At 37.2% G+C, this 12,500-nt stretch overlaps 1 protein-coding gene across 1 annotated transcript in view; it reads left to right on the top strand.

Annotated features, from left to right (window-relative positions):
* The window catches only part of LOC144971670 (uncharacterized), a 61,777-nt gene that overhangs the window by 38,578 nt on the left and 10,699 nt on the right, over positions 1-12,500 (top strand). The window contains exons 19-21 of the mRNA XM_078912743.1: positions 8,942-9,050; positions 10,263-10,470; positions 12,437-12,500. The exon at positions 12,437-12,500 is cut by the window's right edge and continues 166 nt beyond it. Of these exons, the coding sequence (XP_078768869.1) occupies positions 8,942-9,050; positions 10,263-10,470; positions 12,437-12,500 (381 nt within the window). The remainder of the gene's footprint in view (positions 1-8,941; positions 9,051-10,262; positions 10,471-12,436) is intronic.

Genomic DNA, 12,500 nt, shown 5'->3' with positions numbered 1-12,500 from the left:
TGTTGTATATTTTCTTACGCCATTTTCTTTATTGCAACAAAGAGCAGGAATTATCGGGCAATTTTCACAGATACCAAAAAGCCCGCAATTTGTTGTGTATTTTGAACGGAAGTAATCTAGAGAACGATGACGTGAGACAGGTTGGGTTTTTTTGGTGACTGTCAAAGAGGAAGCATCATGTTTTATTTGTAATCAATCTTGCCTGTAAATAAAGTGTTTAAAAGTATATTTGGAGACTCAGTTCAATTTATTGACTAACATTTTGGTGCCGAAAACCGGGATCCTCTAGATTTTCGTTAATTGGACTGTGTGTTTTGTTTGAGAAGAAGCAGGCAAGTAGATATTCAGTTGACAGTCGTTGGTTTCATTTTCCTCCATTGTTGTTAGAAGCGGCGACGTAGTGTCCTCCAGTGTATTCGATACCACTAGTTAGTATGGAAGAAGCGAAAAAAACGCAGGTCTGCGACGAAAGGATGGCTTTGACGTGAGATTCTGAATCTAAAACAGCTTGTTGCCAGATTCGACGTTTCTTCAGCTGAATTGGCCGACGCATTGGCAGATTTTAAAAGGCGACAAGATAAGTTAACATCAGTGCAAGAAGAACTCGAACTGTTGTTCCTTTCTGAAGAGGACTTGCAGCGTGACATTGAAAATGAACATTCATTCCTACTTGAGTGCAGATCGGCTAAGGCGGCTGCAGAAATGAAACTAGTTGAGATTCAGACTTCCATGGAACCGGAGCGCAGTGTGAAACGCTAACAATAGTGAAACGCAGGACAATGGATCAGGGCGTTTTAATCCTAGTGCAGCAAACTTGCCAAAAATACAACTGGCAGGTTTTTCGGGGGATTACACTGAGTGGCCTTCGTTCTTTGATTCGTTTCGAGCGCTTATTGATGAAGCGACGCTACCTGATATCACCAAGTTTTCGTATCTGCAATCACTGTTGTCGGGAGAAGCCCTTTCGTGTATCAAATGACTAAGTTTGACCGGAGAAAATTATCGTCACGCACTTGAAATTCTTCGACAACGTTACGATAGAAAAGAAAAAATAGTTTTCGACCATATTCAAAAACTTCTGGCAACTGAGGTCAACGTAAGGAATGTGAAAAATATGTGGACTTTTTACAACCTAGTTCAGTCACACATTCGGAGTTTAGAGAACTTTGGAATTTCAGGGGAACAGTATGGGGTCATTTTGACATCCCTGATATTGAGTCGACCCGCCAAGTGATTTTCGTATATAATGGGCCCGAACGAGCGACAAACGAGAGTCGGACTTACTCTTTTTGATGGATTTTCTCCACGGCGAAATTCAAAGACGGGAACGTTCCCAACATTTCGATTTGCCACCAACACACGAAAAAGCAAGGGTGGCAGTGGCGTACGAGAAAAGGAAGAACACTGCGTCTGCGTTGATGACAAGTGAAAAAAGAGACAATCAGAATCGTGCTTGTGTTTGTGTTTTCTGTGGTAAAAGGGACAGCCATTACAGTGATAAATGTCCACAGCTGGCGGAAATGGACACTGAAAAAATTAGAGAGAAAACAAAGAACAGTAATCTTTGTTTCAAGTGTTTCCGGCCTTCACATTTGGCTAAGAGTTGTAGATTCAAATGTTCGATTTGCCATAAAGGTCACCATAAGGTGTTTTGTTACCAAAATCAGAGTGCTGCCAAACAAAACACAAACAGAGCTGAAGACAGTGCAAATGAAAATGGGGGGTCAGGCAACTGCGTGATTTACGCCAAGTCTGAGTTTACAGGAAGACAGACTGTCATGCAAAGCTGCAAAGTGAAAGTCAATTATGTTGACGTTTTTGTTTTGTTTGACAGCGCTGCTGATAAAAGTTTCATCTCATCCTCCTGTGTGAAGAGTTTAAAACCCAAATTTATTGGTAAGGAGGAGACATCATTTTTCACCTTTGGTGGGGGCAGACCATCAGAAAAAAGAGAAAGAAATGTTTATGAAGTTTCCTTTCAGGGTCTGAAGGGAAAGCAGTCGAAAGTCTGTTTGATTGACAGAAATTGGTGAAATTTGTGGCACATTATACAGGCCAGGGGTGAATCTTGATTGTCTTGCTCAGTTTAAGTCTCAGGTGGGCTCAGATTTGGAATGGGGAGATGAGTATGCCAAGGGTCAGAGAATGAGAGTGGATGTTTTGATTGGACTTGATAATTATTGGGAGTTAATAATACCAGGTAAGGTAATAAACAGTGAGATTGGACTTGTGGCTCAAGAGACCATTTTCGGTAAGTGGATCCTTTCTGGATCATGGCATTCCCCTGAAGTAAAGGGCAAAAACTCCCATTCACAATTTTTGACACTGGGTTGTGTAAGTGATAGTACAGTGAAGAAATTCTGGGAGCTTGAGGCAATTGGTATCTTGGATGATTCGAACCACGGGGTCAATGCAGAAGTAGGGAACCCCGTATGGGAAGAATTTAGGAACAGTGTAAAGTTTGTAGATCAGAGGTATGAAGTTGCATTGCCATGGAAGGACGGGGTCATGAAGTCAGAGTTACAGAACAATTTTCAATCTGCAAAAAGTAGAGTTGAAAAACTTGACAGGAAGCTGGGTGATGACACCAGATATGCTGATGTATTCAAAGCTCTTGAAAAGGAAGGAGTGATACATGAGGTTCCCTTGGACGAAATGCAGCCAGAAAACAGACCAGTTTATTACATACCTCACTTTCCAGTAATCAAAGAAGAGAGCGTCACGACCAAGGTCAGACCTGTGTTTGACGCCTCATGCCGTGGATCGAATTGAATATCATTGAATGATTGCGTTCATGCCGGTCCCAATCTGTTACCCAATTTGGCCGATGTCCTCCTTAGATTTCGAAGATGGCCGGTAGCCCTGACAGCAGATATCAAGAAGGCATTTCTTTAAATTAGATTGAAAAAGGAAGACCAAGACGTACAGAGGTTTCTTTTGAAGGAAGGCCAAAACATGAGAGTGATGCGCTGTGAAAGAGTGATCTTTGGATGTACCTCATCACCATTTTTGTTGATTGCAACAGTCAGACACCATCTCAACAAGTATGAGAAGTCAAGGATTCTGGAAGAGATGAAAGATAACTTCTACATGGATCATCTTCTCACTGGAGCAGATGACATTGACCAGGCATGTGAGATGCAGAAGACAGCATCCAAAATCATGTCAGAAGCGAACATGCAGCTGTGCAAATGGAATTCTAACAGTTTGGCAGTTAAAGAAAGAGTTCAAAAAGATTTCAGAGATGGAGTCATGCCACAGAGTGACACAACCAAAATTTTGGGACTGAAGTGGAATCCGACGGCTGATGTTTTTGAATTTATGGGTTATCCCTTTCCAACAGATGTTGTGGTAACCAAACGGTTAGTTTTGAGTTTGCTGTCCAGAATTTTTGATCCGCTGGGCTTCCTCAGTCCTTTCACTATAACAGCAAAGATTGTCTTCCAAGAACTCTGGAAATTGGGAGTGGAATGGGACGAAGAAATCCCAGACAGCCTAGAAAAACGGTTTTCAGCATGGATGTATGAATTGTCCATATTGTCGACATGGGCAGTACCAAGGTGTTTGGTGTTGTGCACCTGGATCAACAAGAAGAGTTTAGAAATGCATTGCTTTTGTGATGCGAGTGAAAAGGGGTATTGTACAGCTGTGTATTCAAGTGTGAAGGAAGAAGATGGACGACAGAGGATGACATTGGTTATGGCCAAGTCACGAGTGGCACCAGTAAAACAGGTCACCTTGCCTCGTTTAGAATTGTTGGGTTGTCTGTTGGGAGCCCGTCTCCTTCGTTTTGTAATGAAAGCATTACAACTGCCAGAGGAAACAAATTACAGATGCTGGACAGACTCGATGGTTGCTCTACACTGGATACGCAGTGATTCCTCAAAGTGGAAAACCTTCATTGCAAATAGAGTTTCTGAAATCCAACAACTTACTTCCCCCTCAAATTGGCAGCATTGCAAGGGATCAGAAAATCCTGCTGATTTGGGAACACGAGGAGTGACAGCAAATACCTTGATGCATTCGTCTGAGTGGATAAATGGGCCAACAGATTTTTTAGAGAAAGAAAGTCAAGAAGAGAAAATCCAAGATGAAGCGGAAGTCAACATGATATGTTCCTCAGAGTGCCAAGAGATGACACTACAAAGCAACACCCTTAGTGCAGTGCCTCTGCTACCGTTTGAACGGTGGGGAGGCTTCTCAAAGTCTGTCAGAGTAGTGGCGTGGGTGCTAAGATTTATCAGTAATTGCCGTCAGAAAGCACGCGCAGATAGAGAATACTCAGAGTGTCTCAAGGTTGAAGAGATAGTTGAAGGGAAGAGGGTGCTTTTGAGAACAGTTCAAGCTCAGTATTTTTCTGAAGAAGTGAGACAAGTTCAATTGGGGAACAGGGTGGCTAAGGGGTCTCCGTTGCGTAAATTGAATCCTTTCATTGATGAAGATGGTCTCTTGAGGTTGCAAGGACGACTTCAGTTTGCTTCAGCGTCATTTGAGTGCAAACACCCAATTATTTTGCCGAAATGTCATGTTTCAGAGTTATTGACAAGTCGTGAGCATTTAGATTCGAAGCACGCAGGTGTTCCACACATGATATCTTCTATCCGGAACGAGTTCTGGATAATCGGGTTGAGAACATTAGCAAGAAAAGTAAAAAGGCAGTGTGTCAGGTGCTCTAGATATGACTCTTTACCATGCCAACAGCCAATTGCTCCTCTCCCCAAGGAGAGAATTAGCAGATCTGAACCCTTTTCTGTAACAGGGGTAGACTTTGCCGGGCCTATATTTACCGCAGACTTTGTTGGGAAAAAGCACTACATTTGTTTGTTTACATGTGGTGTAACAAGGGCCATTCATTTGGAGCTTGTGGACAGTTTAACAGTTGAACAGTTCATGATGGCATTCAAACGATTTGTGTCAAGAAGACGTATGCCAGTGACTGTTATGAGTGATAATGCTAAAACTTTTCAGTCAGCGTCAAGAAAATTGGCAGAAGAATATGGTGATAAAAGTCCCAAATGGAAGTTTATCAAACCTAGAAGCCCATGGGTTGGAGGAATTTGGGAACGCCTTGTCCGTTCTGTTAAGTCCAGTTTAAAGAAAAGTATCAGTACCAGATGCCTTACAAAATCAGAACTTATCACACTGTTATGTGAAATAGAAATGTGTGTCAACAGTCGTCCACTCACATTTGTCGGGGACACGCTAGATAGCTGGGAAGCTCTCACTCCTAATCACTTTCTTATTGGTGGAAACATGGCCGCCATGGGTTCGAACCTTAGCCCTGCGAGTGTAACGGCAAATGACTTGCGCCAAATGGCAGCATCGAGGTCAGAAGAGTTAGAGAAATTTTGGTCTATTTGGAGACAGAGTTATATCAGAGAGTTACCTCATGCTCCTATGGCAAAAGCTAAGGGGAGTCTGAAACTGAACGATGTTGTTATCATCAGAGAAGACAATTGTTCAAAATTGTATTGGCCACTTGGTAGAGTGACAAAGCTAATTCCAAGTAAAGACAAGCTTATAAGAACAGTAGAAGTGAAAACAAAGAAAGGGTCGTTTATTAGACCAATACAAAGACTGCATCTTCTTGAACTAGAAGGCAGAGGGTCTATGAGTGATGATACCGAGGCTGATTCACAGCGACCAGAAAGTAGTGATGGTTCGAACCTTCCTAAAGAAGTAGGAGTTAGTGTTGGACAGGAAAATTATGGAGTTCGAACAAGAGCAGGGCGCATCGTGAAGCCTAAATGTATTTTTAGCCTCTAGACGTATTGTATCATCCTATTATTTCCATATATTCAGTTGTATTGTGTTTCGATTAGTAGTCTTATATATAAAGACTTGTTTGCTATGTTTATTCTAATGTATATTGATGGTATAATTTTGCTCTCCCAAATAGCTAAGATGGTTTATTATTGTTGTCAGTAGTGTCGGCTTTATGCATACGACTAACACTAATACATAATGAGTTGATCAAAACGAGTGGGCATTTCCTGAAGATGGGTTATTGCCGCGTTGCTATCCTTTTTTATGGGGGTTTGATTGCATTTTATAGTTTTTCAGTTGAAATTATTTTAATTCCTTGCATCATTTTAGTTTGGATTTGTTTTGCATTTTTTACGCGATTTTGCATATATGTTCAGATTTACGATAAGGTTTAAATTGTACCAGTAGTACTCTGGTCACCTTTTTTATTTTTGTTTCCCTCTCTACTCTACTCCACCATTGGAATTATGTTTGTAGTACGGTTTTGCGGTTTGACATTATTTTGACAGTTGGATATTTCATGTTATTCATCATTATCCAAGGTGGGGAGAATGTTGTATATTTTCTTCCGCCATTTTCTTTATTGCAACAAAGAGCAGGAATTATCGGGCAATTTTCACAGATACCAAAAAGCCCGCAATTTGTTGTGTATTTTGAACGGAAGTAATCTAGAGAACGATGACGTGAGATAGGTTGTTTTTTTTTTGGTGACTGTCAAAGAGGAAGCATCATGTTTTATTTGTAATCAATCTTGCCTGTAAATAAAGTGTTTAAAAGTATATTTGGAGACTCAGTTCAATTTATTGACCAACATATATATATATATATATTATATATATATATATATATATATATATATATATATATATATATATATATATATATATAAATTGTTAATTAATAAAAAAAGATAACAAATAAAATTATAGAATATTACTGTCATATATATATATATATATATATATATATATATATATATATATATATATATATATATATATATATATATATATGACAGTAATATTCTATAATTTTATAGTCTATCGTGTACCATTCAATTTTCTGAAAATTTTGGATGTGTGTCTGTTGTTCAAGACCAACTGTTAATATGTTGGAATGTGTGTCTATAATTTGAAATTAATTTTTGGAAATGTGTGGATTTGTGTCTGCCATGTGCCATTTCAGCCCAGGTGTCTGATAGTTTGGAAGTATGTATGTCATTTCAGACCAATTGTCTGATACGTTTGGAAGTATGTATGCCATTTCAGAACAATTGTCTCATACGTTTGGATGTATGTATGTCATTTCAGACCAATTGTCTGATACGTTTGGACGTATGTATGTCATTTCAGACCAATTGTCTGATACGTTTGGATGTATGTATGTCATTTCAGACCAATTGTCTGATACGTTTGGATGTATGTTCTTTCATCTTAGCCCAATTGTCTGATACATTTGGATGTATGTATGTCATTTCAGACCAATTGTCTGATACATTTGGATGTATGTATGTCATTTCAGCCAAATTGTATGATATGTTTGGATGTATGTATGTTCTTTCAGACCCATTGTCTGATACATTTGGATGTATGAATGCCAATTCAGACCAATTGTCTGATACACTTGGATGTATGTTCTTTCTTCTTAGCCCAATTGTCTGATACATTTGGATGTATGTATGTCATCTTAGCCCAATTGTCTGATACATTTGGAAGTATGTATGTCATCTTAGCCCAATTGTCTGATACATTTGGATGTATGTATGTCATCTTAGCCCAATTGTCTGATACATTTGGAAGTATGTATGTCATTTCAGACCAATTGTCTGATACATTTGGATGTATGTATGCCAATTCAGACCAATTGTCTGATACGCTTGGATGTATGTATGCCAATTCAGACCAATTGTCTGATACGCTTGGATGTATGTTCGTTCATCTTAGCTCAATTTTCTGATACAAATGTATATCTGTCACTTCAGCCCAATTAATGGTTCGATCGTTATAAAGGATAACCTATTCAGAATATTTCCTGCCATTTACCTCGTTTCTTTCCCTTGATTCTATATTTCCTGTATGAAAAGGCCTGAGATACCCTTAGTACATGTCAAATACACAAATAGGTCAGACCCAGTTAGTGAGTATTTCTCACAATATTTTGATACACTGATAATGGAATTGCATCTTAAAACCTGACGACAAGTTGTATTTTTTTCAATCATCTGTATTAGAATTATGAGTGATGCTCAAGATCTCTGGGCTATTTACTCCGGGTGATAGGCTAGCACTTAAGGTGGATATGGGTCTTTGATTTACGGTCAGCGGTTGATTTCAAGGCCAAAAGATACTTTATTTCAAATTTTCGAGTAAAAAAAAACCCAACTTAAATGTTTATTCAAGTGGTTTTAATGAAATTTACGATAATTGATGTAATTTTCAAAAGTGTATCCACTTTATAATGATTGGAGAACTGAAGACTCATATTATAAGATAATAGTTAAAAAGGCATCCACGTCAATAGCTTTACAAGCGTAGCAAGAAGAGGTCACAGAGGATACGTTTGGATGTATGTCTGTCATTTCAGCCCAATTGTCTGATACATTTGTATGTATGTTTGTCATTTCAGCCCAATTATCTGATACATTCGGATGTATGTCTGTCATTTCAACCCAATTGTCTGATACATTTGTATGTATGTTTGTCATTTCAGCCCAATTATCTGATACATTCGGATGTATGTCTGTCATTTCAGCCCAATTGTCTGATACATTTGATGTATGTCTGTCATTTCAGCCCAATTTCTGATACATTTGGATGTATGTCTGTCATTTCAGCCCAATTGTCTGATACATTTGATGTATGTCTGTCATTTCAGCCCAATTGTCTGATACATTTGTATGTATGTTTGTCATTTCAGCCCAATTATCTGATACATTCGGATGTATGTCTGTCATTTCAACCCAATTGTCAGATACGTTTAGATGTATGTCTGTCGTTTTAACCCAATTTTCTGATACTTATCGATATATTTCTGTCCTTTTAGCCCCATTGTCTGGTGCATTTGGATGTATGTCTTTCATTTCAGCCCAATTGTCTTATGTGCTTGGATGTATTTCTGTCCTTTCAGCCAGCCCAATTGTCTGATGCTTTTGGATGTAAATCTTTCTTCATTTCAGCCCAATTCTCTCCGATAATCCGGCGACTTGGACTTTAGCTTTCAATAGTAAACACGTCATAAAGTTGGCCAGGGAGAATGTCAGCCTTTGTCCACCCGATGTGAGAAAGGTGAACAATGCCGTTGCTTTCAACATTCTTTAAAAGGCGAGATTTGAATGACCTAGAAATCATATAATTTCTCAAATATTTTAGACCCACTTTGTCAATCCGTTACGGATTCGGGATGATTCTCAAAGCCAAACTTTTATTTCGAACCAAATTTTTACATTGCAGTTTCATTAAAGAGAATAAGATGTGACCGACCAACCGTCTCACAGCCGTATTAGAAGGAACGAAGTTGAGGCCACTCAACTTTTTGTTATCATGCTTCGGGAACTTTTGTTTATTTTCCTCGGGCAAGATCAGTAATCCCCAATTCGTTTACTTTGGACAACAAGATTGATATCTGATGACATCAGACGTTTGTTTGATGAAGTTTCTATATTCCTTCATAAATGCCTAGACTATGTCTTACAATGCTGCTCAATATCCCATTTCATGCAAAATAAGTGCTTTAATTATATCGAAACGATAAAATAAGAAGTAGCTTATAGCATTAAGATGAAATTAGATCTAATACGAGTTAATATTTCTTTCTCTGAGTTTTAATTTTGATTCTATAAACTGACCTGCCTACGATAGGAAAAAAGATAACAAATAAATAAATAGAAAAAGGACTTTATGTTCTTATTAATTAAACAAAGATCATTCTTCAAAATGTTCTTATTATTTAAACAAAGATCATTCTACAAAATGTTCTTATTAACTAAACAAAGATCATTCATCAAAGTTTGTGATGTACAAAATAAATCTGAATTTTTAAAAAATGTATATTGAGTGGTAACAAATGTGCGGCTATGTGGTCTAGTGGTATGACACTCGCTTTCGGAACGGAAGGTCCTGGGTTCGAGCCCCGCGCTAGGCGCATAGTTGAGTCCTTGGAAAAAGGCTCTTTCAGGTGTAAAATGAGTACCTGGCCGTTAACAGTGTTGTCTTTGTCCGAAAAATTGTAATATCGCATAACAGGCGGCATGTCCCGTCCTACATGTTAAATGTTGCTGTTGACCAGGGACCCCTTGTAAAGCGCTTGAGCACATTTAGTGGATAATGCGCTATATAAAGCTAAATTTAAATTTAAAATGTCACGATTTTGCTGCAGGTGGTAAGGAGAGGGTTAAATCAATCGATATTTGAAGGACGACTTTTCTGGCCAAATATTAATTTATATACGTGTGTTCCAGAGTCCAGCAGTTAACAGGTAAAAAAAACAACTCTTTTCAGTGGAATTTGTTAAATGTGGTGCCCGGCACGAATATAGGGCTGTGTAGATGTGCCCCTGGATTCTACGGGGCGTCCTGTCAGGAGACTTGTCCTGGAGGAGGTGGAAATCCATGCTTTCGTCATGGGGATTGTCATCGGGTTGAAGGGACCTGCACGTGCCAATCCAGGTGGTGTGGTCAGAAATACGACTACGAGTATTATCTATCTGGTGAGTGTACACACACACACACACAGACACACGCACAATACACACATACACATACACACACATAGCCACATACACACACATACACACATATATATTATATATATTATATATATATATTTTTTTTTTTATGAGTGTTGGTGGGTACTCGTAGGTACGAAAGTGCTCGGTAATGATGGTTAGAGCTAATATAAAATATAAATTGTCACTCACATTATATGGCCAAGACGTTCGTTTCTGTGGCTTTCGACTGATATATATACGGATATAAACCAATGTTCTTCTCTCGTATCACTCTAATCCTGTACCTCTTTATTCTCTATAATTACATATATAATAATATATTCCCACCCACTTTTCACCCACCCACACTGTCCTCAATCTCCATCTTAAAGTCACTTTGAGAAAGTCTCCTCGAGGTAAATAGAGGGTACAAAGCAATTTTTAAAAACGTTCTGTTCTGAATTTTAAACTTATCACCCTGCCTGATCTACCTGACGTTTTATATTCTAAAGATAGAGGATGTTGCTTGTCTTTCAAGATGTTCAAAACTTGTTTCTAAGAATATTCTTCATAGAGGGTATTTTGTGTAGGCAGGGTGGACTGTACAATGCTTTCGGTTCACTTACAATGTTACAATAATAATAATAATAATAATAATAATAATAATAATAATAATAATAATAATAATAATAATGCTGAAAACTTATATAGCGCTATAACTCCGAGACACCTGACTCTAAGCGCTTAAATTACAAATTACTTTGGCTGACACATACTCATTCACACACACAAGCATACACACACATACACACACAAACACACACACAGACACACACCACACAATAGAAACCAGACAGACCTATCTCGCTTCTCATAACATCTACAAAAGACGAAACAGATATGTTTTAAGCGAACAGAGGGTCCCAAATGAGAAAAGGATCTCATTCCAGCATTTTTCCGTATTCGAGGGACAACTAGTTTGGTGGAATCACTGGTCGAACGTAAGGGGCGGGGTTTTGAATATCTTTCAATTAGTTCCGAAATGTAGGAAGGGGCAGTACCTTCAAGACAACGATACACTAAAACACAAGCTTTGAACTTAATCCTTTTCTCAACAGGCAGCCAATGCAGGTCATGAAGCAGAGGTCTGGCAGAATCGCACCTACGCTTCAAGAATACTAGTGATTTCTCTATCCCCAGCAGCGATGGCCCCACCCCAGCAACTGATTCCAAATGTTAAAACACTTTGAACTATTAGCAAATAGAACATATCAAGGTTGTCTTTTGATACGTGAAAAGAATAGAGTTTTCTTAGGGAAAATAATCTAGAACTAAGTTTTGAACAAATATTATCTAAATGTAAATGCCAGTTTAGCTGGTTGTGAATGGTAAATCCGAGATATTTATGGGAATCAACAATTTCTACAAATTGATTCTCATTTCTTAGGGGCACTATGTGATTTTTGTTTAGTCGAAAATCAAATATCATCATCTTTTGTTTTATGAACATTAAGTATTAGAAAATTATCATTATACCAGTATAAATTATGCCACCTCCTCAAAGTAAGCATTATTATTATTATTATTATTATTATTATTATTATTTATTATTATTATTATTATATTATTATTATTATTATTATTATTATTATTATTATTATTATTATTATTATATATTATTATTATTATTATTATTATTATTATTATTATTATTATTATTATTATTATTATTATTATTATTATTATTATTATATCATTATAATATAATAATAATAAAATAATAATAATAATAATATAATAATAATAATAATAATAATAATAATAATAATAGTTATTATTATTATTATTATATTATTATTATTATTATTATTATTATTATTATTATTATTATTATCATTATTATTATTATTATTATTATTATTATTATTATTATTATTATTATTATTATTATTATTACTCACTTCAGGGTACAAGTCTGAGGACCAATCATATCCATGCAATGTATGCACTGAGGATTTCATTGGGCCCGC

This window comes from Berghia stephanieae, chromosome 4 (genome assembly GCF_034508935.2).
Source record: "Berghia stephanieae isolate SIO BIC M18660-M18661 chromosome 4, UCSD_Bste_1.3, whole genome shotgun sequence".
In the NCBI taxonomy this organism is placed as follows: Eukaryota; Metazoa; Mollusca; class Gastropoda; order Nudibranchia; family Aeolidiidae; genus Berghia; species Berghia stephanieae.
Note: the sequence above shows the minus strand (reverse complement) of the source record. Positions and strands in the feature narration are given on the sequence as shown.